The 22,862-nt window shown below is 39.7% G+C and overlaps 1 protein-coding gene across 9 annotated transcripts; it reads right to left on the minus strand.

Moving 5' to 3' along the window:
• Positions 1-1,206: 1,206 nt before the first annotated feature.
• Positions 1,207-21,603, minus strand: LOC126985711 (85/88 kDa calcium-independent phospholipase A2-like). 9 transcript variants are annotated; one of them, XM_050840911.1, is made up of 17 exons: positions 21,580-21,598; positions 17,748-17,809; positions 15,679-15,786; positions 15,130-15,293; positions 14,024-14,242; positions 13,404-13,581; positions 12,739-12,960; positions 12,387-12,512; positions 10,705-10,833; positions 10,128-10,279; positions 9,673-9,819; positions 9,293-9,489; positions 8,723-8,959; positions 8,346-8,445; positions 7,710-7,766; positions 6,544-6,715; positions 1,207-6,223 (listed from the first exon to the last, which is right to left on the minus strand). In XM_050840911.1, exons 2-17 carry the CDS (start codon positions 17,784-17,786, stop codon positions 5,552-5,554), a joined length of 2,919 nt encoding a protein of 972 aa, XP_050696868.1. In that variant the 5' UTR covers positions 17,787-17,809; positions 21,580-21,598; the 3' UTR covers positions 1,207-5,551. The 9 variants fall into 9 exon arrangements, with proteins under 9 accessions (XP_050696868.1, XP_050696847.1, XP_050696857.1 ...); XM_050840890.1 differs by having other exon boundaries at positions 17,748-17,872; positions 21,580-21,597; XM_050840900.1 differs by lacking the exon at positions 21,580-21,598 and adding an exon at positions 19,195-20,077.
• Between the last annotated feature and the right edge of the window lie 1,259 nt (positions 21,604-22,862).

The following is a 22,862-nucleotide window of genomic DNA, read 5'->3' on the forward strand; positions in this document are numbered from 1 at the left end:
ACCAGGCCACGCATAATTTACGATACGATGGGCCCTGAAATTAAAGCAAGTGAGGTGGACCGGATGGGAAGAGAGTACGGGGTAGAATTTCACGCGTGGATAGAATTTCACAGCAGCGTAGCGCCCAGAATATCGCGGCCGAAAGGGATTTATGTGTATATATGTGTATATGTGTGTGGGGAGAGAGAGAGAGAGAGAGAGAGAGAGAGAGAGAGAGAGAGACCGACGCACACACACACAGACAGACACACAGACACACACACAAAAAAAAAAATACACACACACACACACACACACAGACTTTATTGCTAAATATTAATTTCTTGGAACAGTCGAGGAAACTGACTTAATATCAAACTTTGGGTCTCCAGAGCAAGAGTTTCATCTCCCGCTTCAATATTTTGTTTCAATTTTTACTTTCCGGGTCACTGCAGATGGAAAAGGATCCGTCGCCGACTGACTGACCGTGTGTGTGTGTGTGTGTGTGTGTGTCATTCACCGGGCTTTTTTTTTTATATCAGGCTTTTTTTTTTCTTTACGCCCTTGAAGTGTCTCCTTAGGTGTAAAAAAAAAAATGGTCTGATCGCCTGCTAGACTCATGATTGCCGGCCTGTACCCTTATTGTGAGCTTGAGTGTGGTGCTTGCCGTACACCATAGTCACGGATTTTGGGATACAGCTACACAAACACAGCCCCCTCCCCCTATGTTTTTCTTTTCTTCTGTATAGCAAATATAATAGTGTTTCTGAGTGCCTTATTGGCCTATCATGTGTCCTTTTGTTTCAACTCTAAGCACTTAGAGTCCTCAGAAATAACCCCTTCAGGTCCTCCCCCTTTCTTGCTGCATTTGTTAATAATATGAATGTTTTTGCTGCTGATAATGAGTCAGTATTAGCCCTGTCATTTCTATTAGATCAAAGCAGAGAAGTACATTTTCTTACCCACCATATCACTTCATCATTCATAGTTCATAGGGCTTATTTTTGTGTGTGTTTTTGCGCTTGAAATGTCTCCCTTGCTGGAAAAAAAAAAAAAAAAAGCATGATCACATCACATCAGTTAAGCCACACAAGGTATCTACAATTGTATATTTCACCAGCGTGAGTCACCCGCCTTTGAGACCTGTCTTTGTTGTGATTCATTTTAGTCCCCGTGGAGGCTGTCACAGCAAACACACCAATTCAGAAATGTTAATAATACACAGGCTAGGAAAGATGGTTTATTAGTGTTACCTTTCTATCAGCAATACTATGGAAGGTGTCACTGATTCTTTGGTCACCGTATGGCATGGAATAGAGGTTACCTGACGAAAAAATTTGAAACAATGTGCAAGAAATAGAATAAAAATATTTCTGAAGGTGTGATCAAAAGATGACTGTTTTCTCCCACATAGTCCATCCACAAGGGAAAAAAATACCTGTACTTCATTATCAAGTATTTTGAATCAGTTGCTTCAAACTATATGTTGCATGTATTTTTCTTTTTTCATAAATATGATGTTAATGTTTGAAATGTGTTCATGAGGAAAAAATTAGCCACAGCTCTACTAATCATTGCACGGAAAGTATCGTTACAATCACTGGTGAGCATGGCATCAGCACCACAAAAACCTGTCCTTTTTAATACAAGACCAATCCTGTTAAGCTACCTTTGAGTGGAGAATCAGTTTTCTACACTCAAAGCTGAAGTCTAGCCAAGTATGTATGACACCATTAATTTGCATAATTAACAATACCTAGACAATAACAGTACATAAATAGACTTTACTATATAAGTTTTCAGTAACAACAAACACTGTGCTGAAACTTGCTAATCATGGACGCAGGCAGATAACGTGGCACGTCTGCAGTGTTTGACTGAAGCGTCACCACAGATCAGAGTGCAGGGTCTTGTGCTGCCTCACCCACACAAACCTAAGGTGATGCATAGAGGTCCTGATAAGTACAAGCTGTCCTTTCCTTCAATTTGTCACTGTCAGTAAATAAAGGAGGCACAAAAACTTCTGTATGTATGTAAGGAACTTCTCTCAGCTTACCATATCACTATTTGCAATCTTTTCTTATTAAGAACTGGGGAGAGAGCTCACCAAGCCCCATTAGTCTATGTAAGTAACAGTTTCATCTGTCATACACATTAAAAATATACAGGCATGGATCCTTTAAATTTAAGTGAAAATTTACTCTGTTACACAGTATGACTGTTTACTTGTATCACTGAGTGACATTTCAAACAAAATTCAGAAACTTTACACAAATATGAATATACATTGTCCAGTTCTTAAGAGTGCCTACCAATCACATACTACTGCCAGCACCATGCACTCATATCCACCTGCTTTATGTTACTCCAAGGACTAATATTATGCAATCACCTGTCCCCATCAAACTGCATCACTGTAGCCGTCCATCCATTCAGTATCTCTCTGATCACACCTTAACAAGTTGACATTTGCATTATCATTGACACTTGAGTGACTAGAAAACACAATAGCAAAACTATATGTATGAATTCATAGTTTGAAATTTCCTTTTCTGAAGCATGTGCAATAAATTCATCAATGAAATACTAACTTCCATGCATACAGACTAACATTCAGCCAGCGGAGAAAAGGCAATCCTGAAGGAATGGTAAGTAAATATTTTCTGCAGCAGCTCTACGGAAGCGAATCTTTAATGCAAATCTCTGCCTTCAAGCTTTTCTACTCTTAAAAACCGACTAATCATGAAAAAGACAAACCTATCAGTTTTGTGACTGTATGCTTGCTTACAGAGTCAGTTGTGAATTCAGCATACCTTCAAAATTCACTTAGTATGTAAATGAGAAAATAAACAAATAAAACATATAGAAAATAAAATAAATAAGCAATAAATGCCATTTTTTCATGCAAAGAACTGATTATAAGTTTGGCATCACATCCCAAAGCCTTGTCAATACATTTAAAACTAAAACTACAAATTCACAGCACTGGTGAGTACATTTTCAAAATATACAGAAATGTCTCCAATCTCTTTATGCATCTTAACTGAAGCCACATTTCACATCTCTTACTTGGAAATGGCTGCAATGCATGAACAGCAAAGCCTAGTTAGTTGTATATATATAACAAGCCACTCATGGATAAATTTGTGCGGAAAAATAGTATCTACTTGGGCAATACTTTTATAATACGTATGTAGTCCTTTTAGAAACAATTAGTACTGACATCATTAGTACAAAATTACTAACAATAACAATCATGTGTTTTTTAAATGTTGCAACCAGTGAAACTTTACTTAAACTTTATGCACTAGAAAGTTATGAGTTAGGTAACATATCACCTTAAGTTATTTTTTTACATGCAGCCATAAAATCCGTACATTTGATGTCATAAAGAGTAACAGCAAACAGACTGAAGCAGTACTCATGACAAATCAACATTCTTCCCTTATCCGCTTTATACACTGGCGCTCGACTTGTACAAAATAAGTTTCGACTATTCTCTATGCCATTAGGGTTGTAGTCAAATAATTGTGTACTGTTCTTCCCTTCACGAGATAACAACAGTCAAGTTTGTAGCATATGTACATATGTAAAGCTGTCAACACACTCCTTTACAAATGATCCCATGTAACATGTAACAGTTAGTTTGAATTATAATCTTGAGCATATCTCCCACACAGACACACACACGCACACACACACACTTTTTCTTGTCCTATTTCACATTTTAAACTAATGCCCCTACACTCGGACACATACAAGAAAATACAGAGTTCTCTTAGCTCTACAAAACCTAAATCTAGTTCAGCAGTAATAGTGGTAACTGCTCATAGTATACTGACCAATCCAAGGAGTAACTAAGAAAATAAAGCGAAAACAAACTTCTCTGGGCTACGAAGGAAAATTATAAATAAAACCTACAGCTGAGACGTTAAGTTAGCTAAAACTACCTGCAATGATCTATATTACTTTCCTGCAGTAACGATTAGTGGATAGACACAAGACTAGACAGTGGAGAAAGAGAATAATACAGGGCACAAATCAGACTAGACTAATAAAGGAATCTGAAGCCTGTATCCATGGCATTGTAATGTTAGAATCAGTGATGAACAAATAAGTAGAGCTGATGGCTGATGAATCAATATATATATATAATGGGATAAGAGTGAGAGTGCACGGGTAAGAGATGATGACCAAGCCATATAATGACTCTTATCACCCACCTCCCGTAATCTCATTATTATACTTGCCTCTTCCAACCACACAATAAATGTTCATGCAAAAGTATCAGCAACAGATGCCATGGATAGGTGACACAGGTGATGGATAAGCCTCACTTTTATCTTAGCAACAAGCCCCTCCTTATCAGTTACATCAGTAGAGTGTTATCTCTGTAAGCCATGCACTCCCATTCCCCTATACAAGTGAAGGCTGCAAACAGTGTCCTTTATAGTCTGGTCAATATGTCCTTATCTTTAAATAGCACATTTTCCCATCCCTTCTGGCATTCATATTCAACATCGTCATATATTAAAGTATAAGTGTAGATATTTAACATGAAACTTAACCGTCACTGACCAATTTCCTTAAATGAGTAGTGAAATGAATATAAAATAATAACAATAAAAAAACATTATGTGAGTGAGAGTTTAAAGTTGCTCTGATAATTCTAAGAGAACTGGAAGCTGCTTTGAAGAAACTCAAATTAGTATTTCTTCAATACATAAAATACACATGACTCACCTTCCTTAACTAAGATAGCCATTTAAAAAAAAAGGCAAGTAAAATAAGCAGTTTAAAGCCAAGCCTCCAGGCCCACTAATGACAGTTCTCACACTTATCATAAATAGATATGTGTAAATTAGTAACTTAAAGTCCTTAATGGGCGGAATAGGTTGCAAATAATGAATTATTTAGCCGCCAGTAGCTTCTGTTTTGGCTACTCCCCTGCCTTGTTGGTGTGAGGTAGATAGAAGAGTTTTGGGTACTGGGTATGGATATGGCTCTAGGATCACATGGGCCGGGGTTAGACGAGAGAGATGCAAAGTGAAAGACGGTCCTTGAGTTGTTTTAATTAATAAAAAATAAAAAAAGAATCCCACTATACGAAAATTTTAAGGCAGAGTACTTTACTCTTTCTTGCATGCATATAAGAATATACTTATATTTATTTTATGCCCACTTAAAGATACTTCACGTGAGCACTAATGACTCCAGTGTGGAGGTACAGTGTGAATGGTATTGCTGTGCATCCCATCGTCCCTGCAGGCTGGTCTGGCTTCGGCAGTTTCAGATGGTTGCCCACATTAACCTCTTTGGGTTTAATTCTGATCGCATGAAGGATATAGTTAAGAGGGCCCCATGGCAGCCCTCATATCCATTAACAATAAGATAACAAATCACTATATGACTTAACTTGAGGTGTTCCTACCATGCACTTCAGCATTGCCAATAAGAAAGGAATGAGTACTTTATATCAATGGCTACTTTGTCAAGTTATGTGCTTGTCAAAGCTATTTGACTGACTACTGTGTTGATTTGGCAACTGGGAATAGCATTGTAACTGTGAGGCTCAGTCTGCACTGCTGCTGACAGGTTCAAGGGAACTATCAGAAGATGGAGTCTTTTCTGAATCCTCGCAGCTTCCAGCCTCCTCCGGGGAAGAGCACGGCGCCTCACTGCTGGACACGTAGTCTGGGGAGACAGGCGGGTCTGGTGTGGCAAGAGGGGCTAGAGATGTCTCTTCTTCCAAGGCCCCTTCATTACTCTCCTCATTACAGTCTGGGAGGGTGGAGTGGAAGCTAACCTCCTCCTCAGGGGAGTTGCCTTCTGACACCAGTTTGTGAGGGGTGTCTGGAGCATCCATGGAGGAAGAGAAGGCTGAGGTGTGGGAACTTCTCCTTGGTCTGGTGGGGGTGGGCAGGGGGCCAGTATCAGTTTCAACCAAGAGAGGTTTCAGCTGAGCGAGGACCTTGGCCTGTGCCTTCATATAAGCCCGGGTCTCCCACATCATCCTCATAAGACACTCATCATCATGCTCATCCAAGGCAATGTCTTGAGAAAGCTGAGGATTAAAGCGGAAGAATGGCACATGTATGTTTGAGCACCATGAACGGGCACGGTCCGTGACTCGACCCTCGGAGCTGCATGCTTGTTCCACCAGCACATTGAACAAGTTGTACATGGCCTGCAGCCCTCGACGCACGTCCAGGATACTCGGGATGGTCACATCAACTGTGTCAACCTGTGTAGAAGAATATTAGGGCCATTGTAAGTGCCTTCCTTTATCAGATCTAGATATTCTTATGAGATCTCTCTACACACAGAGAGAGAGAGAGAGAGAGAGAGAGAGAGAGAGAGAGAGAGAATCACCTTGGATTGACATTATCTTTGTAAATTAACGATACAAGAACTGCATGGTGCTAGAATGTAAGCATATCAAAGAATTAGTCTAATTTTACTTGGAATTAGATGAAAAGGGAAAGAAATGCTGACTGTGTATGTAACTCAGCAGCATGCAAGGGAGGGCATATGATGATGTGACATGTGATCCATGTGACTTACCAACATGACTGGAGGCTTGCCACAGCCCAAGGAGACAACCACAGTGGGAGTGAAGACCTCGGACTCTCTCCCCTTGGTTCTCACGGCCATGTTCCACTCCTCTATCTCTGTCAGCGTGTCAAGGATAGGGTTGTTGCCCACCAGACCACCATCAAGGAACTTTTCACTGGCACTGCAGGAAACATGAGGTAGCTGACACCGGGAATGGGTCTGGTCTTCTGTCCTTCTAGAGGTCTGACTAGTTTCAAAATTTTTAATAGTAGTTTTTATTCCAAACAGTACTCATTAAAGTCCAGGCACCATTTTTTGCAAGGCAGTCATTCTTCTTATGACTCGGTCCAGACATTCTATGGACTAGTGGCACCCACCAACCCAGTGATGGAAAATAGCACTGTCAGGGCAAGTTTTGATTGAAATTCTGGTAAAATTGAAAAATACATATTCCACTAATGTCATGTGCATTACATTTTTCATAGTATTACTTTTCATTAATGAACCTCTTCATACTATGATGAATAACTCTGCACTATTCAAACTAGACTTCTTACTCTAAACAAAAGTAAATAAAACCCATTCCATTATAATAAACTCTGACTGCAACAACTTGTGCTTCAGCAGGATATTCCTGTAACTTGCTTCATATGATGCAGTGATGTATGAATACACACAAATAAGATGCTTTTTATGATATGCTCATTAAGAAAATCTTGACCAGAGGTAAGATGCTTCCCAATACATATATGCTCATTAAGAAAACATTGACCACCACAAAGCAGATTCAAGCAGTATGAGTATTCTTATTTTTCTTTTCCAGATGAAACAATTGTGGAACTTTTAGGTGGCACACGCCTGTCTGGAAGTAAGACATAGGCATCTCATGTCCAGCTACACATACCAAACCAAGTTTAAGTGGCTCGCTATGCCAGGTATTCAGTAGAATGGGTTAATCATGGAAAACATGTTAATACCACCACTACCCTGCATTAGGTGTAATAGGCACAGGATCATAATTTTCAATGCTTGGAAAACACATATAATCATGCCAGGCCAAAGAGTTTCAGGGAACAAGTAGCCACATGCAGCACGTTTTGGGGGAGGTCCCAGAGGCTATGCTTGTGGTAACTTCTCCAAAGTGAGTTCAGGTGTTGAGACAAGTTCATAATTACCATATATCAGAGGAAGACTGTCGCACTCTCTTACTTGCTTCCTCTTTCTTAACTGTCCTGCCACAGCCAAGAGAGCGATTCCATTAATCCCCTAAGATTTGTGTCCTCTGCTAATCATTAAACTCTTTGAAGTTTGTCCTCAAAATATATGCATGCTCATGACTCCATTCTTATGTGAACATGTACAACCAGGGATGATGCAGCAGTTAAATAATGTGTGATAGGGAAGTATAGGAAAGGATGTTGATGTGATATAGAACATAACAAAGGTTTACTGAATATAAAGTATCTGGAGAGAGCATAGGGCTGATGATGGAAGGGAATGAAATGAAGAAAAATTTTCTACAATATGAAACAGATTTTAGTTTGGGACATCTTGCATTTTTCCCTTCTAATGGGGTTGGTTTGTGCAAACAAATCCAGGGTGTGAGAGTAGCCTTGGCAGAATGTGGATGATGACAGCACCAATGGGAACTGATCACTTAGAATTCATAGCTCAATAAATGTGTATTACTTGAACCACTTCATTATGGTGAAAATTGGAAAAAAAGATTTATAATCAGCCTAGTAAAGCTATCTTAATTTTAGAAATATGAAAATATATATTTCAGTGCCAGTGAAGGAGGGGTGACTCACCTGAAATATGTTGGGGCAGCGCCCGAGCACCGAGCTGCCAACCATATCTTTTGTTTGTCTGGCGGCTGAGTGTGCATGAAGACATTGTCTTCCTGGATACCTGTGGGGACAGTCACAGTGAAATGCATTTCAAGCACCTTCTTTCCACAACACACAAATCCTTAAGTTAGAATAGCCAAAACCAAGCAGACAAAATTTACTGAAATATTTCAAGTATCTTCTCCCAACAAGATAAAGACTGGGAAATAAATTGTGAAATATAAAAGGTAATTATATATAAAGCATATAAAGGTAACCAAATACTGAGAGATGAAGCACAAGGGAGTCCGTACAATGTTTCCTTTAAAGAGTAATTAAAGAAATGTCGCAAGCCTCACCCAGAACACTCATGGGGGACTGGTAGTTGCGGAACAGGTGGAGGTCTGGGGGCAGGCGGTCGGCCAGCGTTGAGGTGACCATGACTCGCGGTGACTTGATGGTGCTCATGACTGTGTCTTCCCCGAACTCATTGATAAGGATCTCCTCCAAGGGTCCTGCCTCGTAGGGCCGGCCACCCACAAACACCTTCTCCTTCAGGTTGTAATAGAGTGACTGCACGTCCTGCACTGACTTCCCTGCAGAAAAGGAGAAGGATTGTGTAAGGAAGCTTGGAAAGTGGAAAATAAACTCACTCTAAGAGAAAACTGACTCTGTGAAGAATATAATGATCATGGTGTAGCAAAAACATATAGTACCAAGTCCTTAAGAGGATAAAAGTGAACAGCTCTACATGCTAAACCCCCAAGAAAGGACAACATGGAAATAAGACAATAAGATGAAAACTAAAAATACATAATTAAAAAAGTTTAGGTCTCACTACTTATATATGTATGCGTTTATGTTTTTTTTCTGTTCTGCTTTCACTGTATTTTCTAAGTGTGTAAGTACGTATGTTCATAATTCCTCACCCATGCAGATCATGAGGGCCAGGAACCCGCCTGTACTGGTGCCGGAGATCCAGTCGAAGCACTCCTGGATGGGTTTGCCAAGAATCTCCTCCAAGACAAAGAGCATCTGTGTCATGACGAGGCCCTTGATGCCACCGCCGTCCAGACACAACACCCGGCCAGTCCGCTGAAGGTGACGTCGGTTGGTCATCTGCCACCTGCAGGAGGAGGAAGGTACGTTATTTCATGGTGAGTAATGGGGTGAAGCTTGTGTGTCTTTAATATGGGGATAAAATGTCATGGCTAGGTGAATATACTAACAACACATCTAATAAAGTATTCATCTGTCTCCAAATGTTTTTAACAATACATTTCAGGGTAACATTAAGGGAGCAGCTCACCTCATGGACTCGGCGGTTTGGCGACGGTACAGCTGCTCGTCCATGATCCACCGGGACCTTAGCAGAGGCTTCTCATACAGAGGAACACCATTAAAGTTTCCTTCCTCCACGCAGCCATCAGAACACGCTGCAAGCTTGACTGCACACCTTCACCACCAGGTAGGAAGGAGAGAGATTAAATTTTGCCCTCTGCTAACTGCCACATCACTTAACGATTTTTTTAAGCACCTGTTTCCTAAAGATATTTGCCTGTTGACCAATTGATATTTCTGAATACTGCAAAATTAGAGAAAATATCTGTCATGCTGTCACACTGAGGGGAAGGACTACAGGCTTGAGAAATTTTGAAGAATGATGATGATGACGTTAAATATAAACATTTCAAGCACATTAAATGATGGCAGAATCAAAAGACAGTGAGTCTCTTTAGAAAAGTATATGCCATGTTCATTCACCTTTTTGCCCCAACCGTGTGCAGGAGGTAGATGACCTTGTCCCGCTCAGACGCCTTGGTCTTGTCCTCCACCTTGCAGGCCGCCGCCAGGTGCCTCGGTGTCTCTCCCCTCCTGTTGGGGGCATTGATCTCGCCCCCAAACACTATGAACGCCTAGAAAAAATTCAAACATGATAACAGAAGCCAATTAAGTAGAAAATTACTTGAATTTAATCAGTTGGGTGCAATTAGAGTAAATATGTTTAAATAAATCAGAAGTTTCCAGCTTGGTCACAACATGAATTGCATAGTCACTGCCAGAGCCCTGTTAAAAAGAATGCACCAGCCAACAGATTTTTGGCTGCTACAATGATTAGTAGAATGGAAGTGAAACTGAGAACTCATAAATAGAGATGCGTCTACTGAAAACACACAGGAAACCAATTTATTCCATGTTCTTTATTTATAATTATCATAATATAAAGTTATGGATGAGTCAAATATAACTCATCTAGTCTTGAAGCAAGCCAACCCCTGATGAAGTATGTTGCAGTAACCAAGCTCAAGCATAAAACCTTACAATTTCTGCTCTCCCCTACCTGAACCAGGGTGGCGGAGCACAGTCCTGCCGCCATGTGCAAGGGGGTGATGCCTTCCTGGTCAGCACAATTAGCTTTTGCTCCCCGACAGAGTAGAGTCACGATGCACTGCATCCTATTCCTCAATACCTGAAAGCACAATCTTTGTTATGCAATGGAGTGGCATGACAATGTTGTATATATTCCAGTGTGCAAAGGTATCCCTTTTATGATTACAATTGTCACCATAATATGAGAAACTCACTTTCTATACAACACAGTGAGGTTATTCTTCGTGATTTATACCATAAGGTGCTGGCTATCATGTGTTTGAAGATACCCTAAACTTAACCTAACATATCCTAACAAAACAACACAAACATTATAGGTCTTGACTCAGAAAATTTATATATGCTTCCTTACTAAAGAGACTTTCTATACAACAAAGTGAGGCCATTCTTTGTTGATTTATGCCATTAGGTGCTGGCTATCATGTGTTTGAAGATACCCTAAACTTAACCTAACAAAACCAAAACAAACACTATTGGTTTTGACTCAGAAATATCATATACGCTTCCTTACTAATGAGACTTTCTATACAACAAAGTGAGGTCATTCTTTGTTGATTTATAACATAAGGTGCTGGCTATCATGTGTTTGAAGATACCCTAAACTTAACCTAACATAACCTAACAAAACCAACACAAACACTTATACGCTTCCTTACTAATGAGACTTTCTAAACAACAAAGTGAGGTCATTCTTTGTTGATTTATACCATAAGGTTCTGGCTATCATGTGTTTGAAGATACCCTAAACTTAACCTAACATAACCTAACAAAACCAAAACAAACACTATAGGTCTTGAATAAAAAAAAACATAAATGCTTCCTTACTAATGAGACTTTCTATACAACACAGTGAGGTTATTCTTTGTTGATTTATACCATGAGGTGCTGGCTATCATGTGTTTGAAGATACCCTAAACTTAACCTAACATAACCTAACAAAACCAAAACAACCACAATAGGTCTTGACTCAAAAATATCATAAATGCTTCCCTACTAATGAGACTTTCTATACAACACAGTGAGGTTATTCTTTGTTGATTTATACCATGAGGTGCTGGCTATCATGTGTTTGAAGATACCCTAAACTTAACCTAACATAACCTAACAAAACCAAAACAACCACAATAGGTCTTGACTCAAAAATATCATAAATGCTTCCTTACTAATGAGACTTTCTATACAACACAGTGAGGTTATTCTTTGTTGATTTATACCATAAGGTGCTGGCTATCATGTGTTTGAAGATACCCTAAACTTAACCTAACATAACCTAACAAAACCAAAACAACCACAATAGGTCTTGACTCAAATATCATAAATGCTTCCTTACTAATGAGACTTTCTATACAACACAGTGAGGTTATTCTTTGTTGATTTTTACCATAAGGTGCTGGCTATCATGTTTGAAGATACCCTAAACTTTTCATCCAATTTGCCTTTATGGAAGCTCATAGCCAATATCCCTGACAACACATCCTTTGGCAACAGAAGGTGACGGGGCAATGGTGTGTGTTCATGTGAGCGGCTGGTTATCAGTAATTTAGCTGTCTGCTTTACAGTTGAAATGGTTACCTGAACTTGTTATGTGAGTGTTTGCTGTACTAAAATTTCTTAAGCTGCTCATGCTCTCACCAGCACATGTAAAGGTGTCTGGTGCAGGGAGTTTAGGAGGTCAGGGTTACAGCCAATGTCAAGGCAGAGGTCACAGAGCTCCCTCGTCTTGACCCAGTGAAGCAGATTCCCTCCTTTGTGCAAATCCTGTGAATAAAGTACAAATAACAAAGATGCACACCACACTGGGAAATATTTCTAGCTGAGGCATTCACTCCTTAGCTTATCAATCTGGATGGCAAAGGAAGACTAGGAAATAAAACCAACAGCAAAGAACAGTAGGGAAAAAAGAAGAGGAGGAGAAGGCAGATATGGAAATTGAAGACTAGAATCATTCCTTCATAAACTATCAATCAATCAACCATTCCTTCACCTTTGAACTGATATCCTTGGACATACACAGCCTGTCCACTTTCTCCCAGTAGGACGGGTTGGTGGCGGGGTCAACCATCTCCTCGTGGTGGTTCACATTGGCGCCAATCTGTATGAGGTGCTTGATGTTGTCTAGTTTGCTGCACTGAGCCGCCAGAAGCAAGGGAGTCTCCTGGGCATTGTTCTTCCTATTCAGCACAGGGTGGAACTTGACCTTGAGTGCCTAGGAAGAGAAATGGTGTCAATCTTAACCCCTTGACTGCAGATTTCCTACAAGAAGACATCACAAAGCTACAGGAATGGAACATAAACTGGCTGCTACAATTCAATGAAGAAAAATGTAGTCATGAACATTGGGAGGGGATATCCAGCATACCAATACCACATGGGAAACACTCCACTATCCACCACAGAGGCAAAGAGAGACCTGGGAGTATATGTTACCAGGCTACCAGTGAAAGCCAAATCCATGCCAGTCGCAGCGGATAGGTTAAGTACACTGTGAATTAATCTGCCAGTCAACAAATGTTGATGAAAAACTGAAGTGTGTAAAGGCAAGGTAGTATTTTTGTTATCAGAAGGATACAAGTCGATATGCTAAAACAGTAGGATTAAAAACTGATATCTTTACAACAGACATCAAGATCCTCTCTCCTTCTCTCTCACCTGGATCACCCCAACAGACTTAGATGCCGCCACATGCAAGGGAGTGTTGCCGTTCTTGTCAGCCACGTCCAGGGATGCACCGGCCGCCACCAGCGCTGCGATGGTCTTCTCGTTCTCATTCTCGACAGCCACATGTAGCGGGTAAAGGCCCTCCTCACTCTCAGGCAGGTTAAGATAGCTGCAAAGGGAAACAAAATAACTATTAAAATGCCAGATTCTTGCTTCTTTTTGTGATTTACTTGAAGAAACAGCTTAGCAATTCCATGTAGCTAGATTTCCACTCTTGCAAAATTATTCATTGTAGAAGCTGAAATCCTGCTCTCTCAATGCAATTAGTTAACCCGTCTGCTGCGATTGGCATGGATTTGGCCTTCACTGGCAGCCTGGTAACACATACTCCCAGGTCTTTCTCTGTCTCTGTGGTGGATAGTGGAGTGATTCCCATGTGGTATTGGTACACTGGAATTCCCCTCCCAAGGTGCAGGACTTTACATTTTTCTTCATTGAATTGTAGCAGCCACTTTTTCTTCCATTCCTTTAGCTTGGAAATCCACAGTCAAGGGGTTAATACTGCTGAACAAAGAGATGGGTTAAAGGGAGCTAAATGTATCCGTCCTCACCTGAGCACCTCCTCATTCTTCAGGGCCTCCAGGAAGCCAAAGTGAGTGGTGATGTGAGCCATGTGCCATGACGGGTGTTCTCGGTGGAAGTCCAGGATCTTTTGCAGGACATTATGGCTGAGGACTTCCTTCCCACAGGAGTCCACAAGGGGCAGCAGGATCTTGCAGTAAGCCTCATGTGCCTTCAGCGCCTCCCTCTCAGTGCATGTTCTCAGGAGGCTGCAGGGATTGGGTGTAGTATATCGGATATGAATTTACTTTCACCAGAAATAAGATTAATTGTAGCGATCACTAACGGTGCTCTCAAATGGCTTGTTAGGGTGTATGGCTTTGTGTCAGTTTGCATGTGCCTATTGTTTTTAGATTAATGAGCCTTAATTAGGACCATTGAAGGATATTGAGATGCAAAAATAATTCATATATACTTATGGAAAAATAACTAGAGCACATATCATCAGTTGTTACTCATGAGAACTCTTAATTAATAATCTAAAAAAATAAATGAATATTACAGGGCAAGCAGTACCCAGAATCAGAGAAAGGAGAAGGAGAGTGGTGGTGGTGGTGGTGGAGGAGGAGGAAACACAACCACCATGCACTATTAAGACACCCAGCCAAGACCAAGATGCGGCAGATGAGTCTAGTGCGGGGGATGCCGTTCAAACAAGGAAACATTAGCTTATATTTTTCATTTTGCCATTATAATCTTGAATATGAAGATAATTTTACTACAGCTGGCTTCTCTCTATCTTTTTTTACAGGAAAGGAAGCAGCTCTCAGCCAAAAAAGAAGACCAAACAAAAAAGCCCACCGGCGACACTCCTGTGAATAGATGATAGGGCAGCCGAAAGAAGGTCAGAATCAGAGAAACGTCTTGATGTTCCCCTCATCATATTCATACCTGACACTGCACAAGATGATAGACACAATTTTGCACTGGTACAACATTACCTGATGACGTTAATCACTCAGTAATGGCAGAGTCTTTATTGCTACAGTGCATGTGCCTAAAAGAGTCCCACCAGTTTGATTTCCATGCAATAAAATTTACCACCACCTTCACCACCACCACCACCTGTGCCAAGCCTCTCAGCACTACACCGCACCTGTAAGCATTGCGGGAGCTGTTTATCTCCTTATGTATGATGAGCTCAAAGGCCAAATTTGGGTCTTCCTTTATATCGTCATCAGCAAGTGGAGCAATGATAAAGGGACCCTCGACAAAAGTGAAAGCGCGGTTGGCATAATCACTCCAGTTGACGCTGTTCACCTGTTGGAGGAGCAGATGGGATGCAAGGGGAATCAGATGCAATGTCGGCGATGGTGGAAATCGGAATACCATGTCTGAATGGCTGAAAATCTCGTAACCATTTGTGCGTGAAGCTCTCCTCTCCGACATGAAGACTGTCTAACTGTCTAATATCACAGTAACCATGCATTATTTTTTTCATGTCACAAATAACTCAAAATAAGATATGAAGGAGGAATATCTTTAGCGTAATAGCATGTGATATTTTGATACAGCCAGACAGATTTCATTCAGGAGAGTATACAATATGCTCAGACTGTGTAAATCCCAATGGCAGGTGATCCAATCCATTCCCAATCAATCCCAAGAGTGTTTTGGAATCATGCCAGACATAACCTTTGCTGACCTTGGTTGGCTGTGGGCCCCAGCCGAGGCCACGCGCCAGTTTCCCAAAGAACTGCGACATCTTGACCTGCAAGCTGTCTTCGCATATCACCGCATCGTCGGACAGAAGCTGCAAAGGGTAAGTGATTAGCTCAATATGTGAATCAATTTTCTTTATTAATTATTGCAAGTTAAAATGTTTGACTATACTAATGTGCTCCTCACTGTCACCCATAATGCCAACAAAGGAGTTCTCTCAAGTCATTCATATACATCTGCCAACCTCCCCGTTGAAATACCTCTCAATAGTTCATGTAGAAGGCTATCTGTTTGTGTATGTGCCATGGAGCAGCAGGAATTAGTAGCGTTTTCATTTATAAATACATTATCAATCACAAACACATACAAAATGCCAGCATTACATTTTGCAAAAATTTGGCAAATTGGTGATCGACAAGTAGTCCAGGTAAATTTAATAAAGAAAATGGAAAAGATAACAAGGCAAGAAGAAAATACCAGATGTATGCATACGTTAGCATCAGCAGTGTACAAAGAGGACATCCAGCATTAGAATCAGCCGTAATGTAATTAAGGACACATTTTTAGAAGCGTTTCACATAGACTCCAGGAAAGACGTATATCCACAAAATTAGAGCACTTGCATGTTATTGTTCTGCAGGGTCAACCTTCCTCACCTACCTGCCCCATCTGCTGACCATAAAGAGAATGTCGGGCCAGAGTGCTGGCTGCTCTGAGGTGCCAGCACAGCACTACAGCAACTAAGCACTATGTGAGGCCCCAGTGCAGGCAAGCAAATGGTGAGTCTTTTTTTTTTTTATCTCTTCTTATCTCTTTCTCAACTTTTATTTACTTATATTTTATGCAATTTGTTGTAACAGCAGTCTTGGCTGTAAAATTCATTAGGTTTAGTATACTATACAACCACAATCTTGGGATGCCAAAGTTAGCGTGTGCAAATTCTAAATGTTTTGAGGTTATATGAAAATTCAGTGTAAAAGAATTACCTACAAGAAATATCAACCATTATCTTCCTCCATATCATTACATACAAGGCTAATCTCTGTCACCTTATCTAAAAAGGTCAGCTTTATGATGACAGCTCCTAATCATCATTCAGCATATCATTTACAGCTGAATAGATAAGAACACAAATTAATATAATCCATCACCTATGTGTACTTCCAGAGCCTGGGGAACTTCTATAATGTGAAGTGCACCTAATTTAGACATAAATGTTATGGATAGGCATCAGTATCATGGCCCCACTCCTTGCTCTGAGAAGGGTTTGTTTAGGGCTCCAGTGGGAGATTTAAAAGAAAAAGTCAAAGAGGTAATTGCCCAGTGCAGCTGCTCATGTTATCATTCATTCACAATAAAAGCAGTGCCTCCCCCCGTAGCAGTGCCTCCCCCTCCATCCTGACCAGTTAGGAAAGCAAACACAGGTGAAAATTCATATTAAAACTTTCACCTTCATAATTATGTAAATAAGTTTTCTTTAAATATGAAAATGTGCAATGGTTAAGTGTCTGCTCCATATTCATGTATAACACCTGCTTTAATAACAACAGTTCCAATATTTTTCATCTTGCCATTGGTATTTTGTGGTTATTAATCAAGGTAATGTATTAAGTTTGCAGACCAATTAAATGCTGGGATACTTTTGGTTGTAGTGCCATAAATTATTAGCAATTTTAAGTCTACATTATTGTTCCTAAGCAATAAATACTATTGATACTACAATAAAATAGTGAATAACTACATTTACATAGAGTAATATACAAAAAGATTCAGTATAGTTTCCAAAATATACATGTAAAAAAATAAATCAGGGAATTTATTTGCTCATAAACAAAACTAGTTCAAGGTAGCAGATGGGATCCCACCTTTCACTCGGATGTACATGGAAATAAGCACTACGGAACAGCCGATACACCCACAAATATTTCTTCAAGTGGCAAAATACTCTCAGTAAGCCCTAAAGCCCTCTCCATACAAGCTCCACTACCATACAGGGTAGGCTACATGTTCACTTGCACCTACACCCATCCACACCAGTCCCTAACAACTGACCTCTGAGTGAGCATCCAGGACGTCTTCAAGCGCATCCATAATGTAGTAGTTCCCTGCCCTACCTATAACGAGGCACCATTAGCCACAGCTCCTCACACGGCCAACTGGCACAGCACACCCACCAACTATACCAAATAAAATTGTGCTCTTCTCATGATGATTATACATGTACGTACTATTAGAATGTGTATCAATTTCTCTCATATATACACAATTCATTATATTTTGTCACCCTGTTGGGGGTTTGAAAAAGCACGAGGGTTATTTAGTAGTAGTTTGGTAGAGTCTAATGCAAACAGCAACATGAACAGCCATTTGGTATGACACAGGTAAAAAAATCTCCCTCGTCCAGCTGTCGCTTCACATTAACAAGCAAAATTTGAGTACGAGAAAGCCACTGGTGACGCCTAATACTAATAATTCATGTCTATGCACCCTCTGTTCATGACTGTTCATTGCAATTTGGAAAAATGCATATACATATCCTATATTATAAAGACATGTGTTAGTGCAACATATTGGTTTGGATAATTCTGTCAGCAGGCGTCACTCAAGTGGTGAGTGTGACGAGCTGGGCCAGGGAGGTTTGACCTGTGCCATGGGTAAGAGTTATATTTTCTATGAGGCAAAATGTTATTAATCCATGCATGTGGCAGCCCTGCTAACAAAATATGTAATTAATTTATACATTAATTATAATAATAGAAAAAGCTAAATATATAGCGACTGATATGCAAGTTATAAGTGGTTATGTATGAACAAACTAAGAAAGCTAAATATCTTTCAGCCACTCAGTAATAAATATTATTAATTAAAATTATGAGAGAGAATAGAACTTCACTACAGTACTGAAAGACCTTCAAAATTATCATAAATATAATATATATGATCAAGCAGAGATAGGGAATTAAATATCACATAAGGGGACACTCTGTAACATTTAAATCCCCTCTGTAGCATTTAAAATCAGGTAGCTACTTATGCCACACCACGCCTCACACCGTAAAGTAACCAGTGTATTTTAACCTAAAAAATAACATTAAAAACAATATATATGATCAAGAAAAGATGGAATTAAATATCACACAAGGGGACCCTCTCTAGCATATACCTCTCTAGCATTTAAAATCAGATAGCTACTTATGCCACACCACTTTTCACTCCCCAATGGAACTTCAGCCTTGTATTTTAACCTTCAAATTAATCTCAAAAATAATAATAAGCCCAAGCGTGGATGGAGAATCAAACGTCACCCTCTGTAGCATTAAAAATCAGGTAGCTACTTATGCCACACCACTGCACTTCACGGCTGTATTATAACACCTTCAAAACACTCTTAAAAATTATATATATGACCAAGCAGGGATGGAGAATTAAATGTCACACTCTGTAGCATTTAAAACCAGGTACATATATGGTTACTTATGCCACAATATATCTCACTCACCAAACTTAACCTCCAAAATGACCTTACAAACAATAATATGACTAGGCAGAGATGGGGATTTTTATGTCAAAGAAGGGAATTTTCTGTAACACTTAAAATCAGGTATATAGCTACTTATGACACACCACTTTTCAATCAAGTGGGCAAGGTAATACTGAACAATGATGGGCAGGTAGAGGAAGAGGCTGAGTGTTATAGAATGATCCAATTAACTCATTAAGCCTCATCACACTTGGCACGGCAACACGCAATCTAATCTCTGGACCTTGACAGCGTGTGTGTGTGATTTAATTAGACTTCCCTTGCACGTCATTCTTATATTCAAACTTCCTTCCTTTGCCTTTCATTATTCATTTAAACTTCCTAAGCTTCTCATTATTCATTAAACTTTCCTGGCTGGTCTTTGTCTTTTTTTACACAAAATTACTATGTTTAAACTTACTTTGCTTTCTTCTCATTATTAATTTAAACTTCCCTTGCATGTCATTTCTATATTTAAACTTCCTGTGTCTCAGTATTCATTTAAACTTCCCTGGCACGTAATTGTTATATATATTTCCTTTACATACCATTCTTATATTTAAAATTTCTTTCTTTTCGTCTCATTATTCATTTAAACTTCCCTTGCATATCATTCTTATATTTAAACTTCCTTTGTTTCTCATTATTCATTTAAACTTCCCTTGTACGTCACTGCTATCCTTCCTTGACACGCCATTCATATATTTAAACCTCCTTTCCACATCACAATTCATTTATAAACTTCCTTTCCACGCCATTAATTCCCTTAAGCTCATTCATGTATAGCTTTCATTAATAAGCCACGGGAGTTCCTTGACGCGGAATTAAAACCACTACGAAATTGAGGATGAGCTAGTTATTACGAGGGCCATAATTATATGACTAACTGCACAGGATGTAGTTATTAATTAGTGTAACGAGAACACCAATTACATCAAGCTCTCTGGACTTGTTAAATTGCATGGGGTCAAAACGAGGCAAACTGTGAGTATTTAAATGACTATATAGACAGTTAAAAGCCAATATTCCAATGGTCACAGAGGTAAGACAGGTACTTCAATGGTTACAGAGACGCAGAACAGGTAGTACAGTTGTTTCAAAGACGTAAAATTAAGTAGCTAAAGGCGCAGAATATGTATTTAAATGGCTATAGACACAAAGTTAGTTATTCCAATGGCCACAGGTACAAGACAGGTACTTCAGTTACTAGATAGATTCAAAAATAGGTATTCCAGTTATTACAGAGACGCATTTAACTGGATAATGACGCACAACACTTATTCCAATGGTTACAAAAACGCATTTAACTGGATAATGACGCACAACACTTATTCCAATGGTTACAAAAACGCATTTAACTGGATAATGACGCACAAGTTATTCCAATGGTTAGAAAGACGCAAATAACTGGATAATGACGCAGAACAGTTATTCCAATGGTTACAAAGACGCAAATAACTGGCTCAAGACGCAGAACAGTTATTCCAATGGTTACAAAGACGCATTTAACTGGATAATGACGCAGAACAGTTATTCCAATGGTTACAAAGACGCAAATAACTGGCTCAAGACGCAGAACAGTTATTCCAATGGTTACAAAGACGCAAATAACTGGCTCAAGACGCAGAACAGTTATTCCAATGGTTACAAAGACGCAAATAACTGGCTCAAGACGCAGAACAGTTATTCCAATGGTTACAAAGACGCATTTAACTGGATAATGACGCAGAACAGTTAGTCCAATGGTTACAAAGACGTATATATATTTAAGTGACTAAAGACGAAGAACAAATATTCCAGAGGTACTAACACGTAAAAAAGGGGTATTTCAGTGGCTACAGAGGCACAAAACAATTATTCCAATGGTTACAGAGACGCAAAAGAGGGATATTAATGACCCCAATGACGCGGAAGAGGTGATACAGTGGTTAAAATGACTACAATGGCGCAAAACAAGCAATACAGTGGTTACAGAGGAACAAAACATATATTCCAGTGGTTACAGATACGCAAAGGAAGGATATAAATGCCCACAGTGACGTAAAAGAGATAATACAGTGGTTGAAATGACTACAATGGCGCAAAACAAGCAATACAGTGGTTAAAATGACGCAAAACAAGTACCATTCCAAAGGTTACAGGGACGCAAAAAATTAACAGGAATGATGCAACAAGAATATTATCCTCACGACTTCATTATAATACCCCCGATTCCTCGCTTATTTCACCCCCTTTTTCCTTATTTATTGGACTGGCGGGAAGGTTAATGAGTTGTCTTGCCTCTTAATTACCGTATAAGCCAATGAGGTGCTTGGAAATAGGTGTTAGAGGCGTTAATTAAGGGAAAGGTGCACATCCGCTCACCTGTGCTGGGGTTTGTTGTGACTGTGCAGACGACAAGTTTTACATAGACTTACATAGATAGTCAGGTCCTAATCTGCGAATTCATATATTTTAGCCTTTTTAACGTTAGACAGGACCGCACCGAGAACTGTAATAGGGGCAGGGGGTCTTGTTCCACTAAATATGATCTTTGTAGCCATTTGAGGAGGTGCGAGTCTATAATTCTTGCCCAGGTCCCAAGGTGCGACCTCGTATAATTTAGGCTTTTTACTATTAGACATGACCGTACCGAGAGCTATATTAGGGCCAGGGGGTCTTGTTCCACTAAATATTGATCTTTGTTAACATTTGAAGAGGGGCGAGTGCATTTGGAGTGAAGCGGTTTCGAAAAATAAGATTTGAGATTTACATAGATACTCAGGTCCCTATGTGCGAATTCGTATATTTTAGCCTTTTTACCATTAGATAGGACCGTACCGAGAGCTATAATATTGCCAGGGGGTCTTGTTCCACTAAATATGATCTTTGTAGCTACTTGAAGAGGGGCGAGTACAAGGCGAGTGAAGCGGTTTCGAAAAAATAAGATTCGTTTTATTGGTTTCTTACTTGATCAGCTGCTCTTCTGTTGTCATATTCGTGTTCTGCTAATCTTCAAACCTCCCGGAACTGAATAGGAAAGAGCGTAGAGATCGAAACTCTACCATGTTGCCTCTGTCTTCAGCTAAGTTTAAGGTTGTCTTTGAAAAAATTCGCTTTGCACTGAAATTCTGAAGGTGGAACTTTTTTCATTCCCATAGAACATTTACACCTACGTTTTGCGCCATGAAGGACAATGTTTGAGAGAGAGAGAGAGAGAGAGAGAGAGAGAGAGAGAGAGAGAGAGAGAGAGTGTTACATGGTCAAGGTAGGGTTACCTGTCCAAATATCTAAACCTGAACTTCCCTGCCTACGGAGAAATTTACTCAGTAGGAGGAAGTTGGGCCATACGCACATAGGATCGTACAAGTAGGTCAATAGACGTTAATTATACAAGCAAGCTGTGTATCACTTAACGTGTTTTTTTTTTTTTTTTTTTTTTTTTACAGCAGAGGGAGCAGCTCAAGGGCAAAAAAAAGGAAACAATTATGAAAAAAAAAGCCCGCTATTCGCTGCTGCCACAAAAAGCGCTCAGAGGAGTGGCCAAAAGAGAGGTCAACTTCGGAAGGAGTATTTTATGTAGCAGAGGGAGGCCCTCAAAACGTGAGTGATTTTAGATTTCCATTCAATGTTTGTTTTTTTCCCTGGTATCACCTGTCTTTTTTTAT

Source organism: Eriocheir sinensis, chromosome 5 (assembly GCF_024679095.1).
Source record: "Eriocheir sinensis breed Jianghai 21 chromosome 5, ASM2467909v1, whole genome shotgun sequence".
Lineage (NCBI taxonomy): Eukaryota > Metazoa > Arthropoda > Malacostraca > Decapoda > Varunidae > Eriocheir > Eriocheir sinensis.

Excerpts from the sequence above, each read along its gene's own strand:
- LOC126985711 (XM_050840911.1), bottom strand. The coding sequence starts at position 17,786 with ATGGATGCGCTTGAAGACGTCCTGGATGCTCACTCAGAG. Across the intron at positions 14,243-15,129 it reads AGCTCCCGCAATGCTTACAG|CCTCCTGAGAACATGCACTG; the intron begins GTGCGGTGTAGT and ends CAATCCCTGCAG. Across the intron at positions 7,767-8,345 it reads GCTGCCCCAACATATTTCAG|GACAGTTAAGAAAGAGGAAG; the intron begins GTGAGTCACCCC and ends TGGCTGTGGCAG.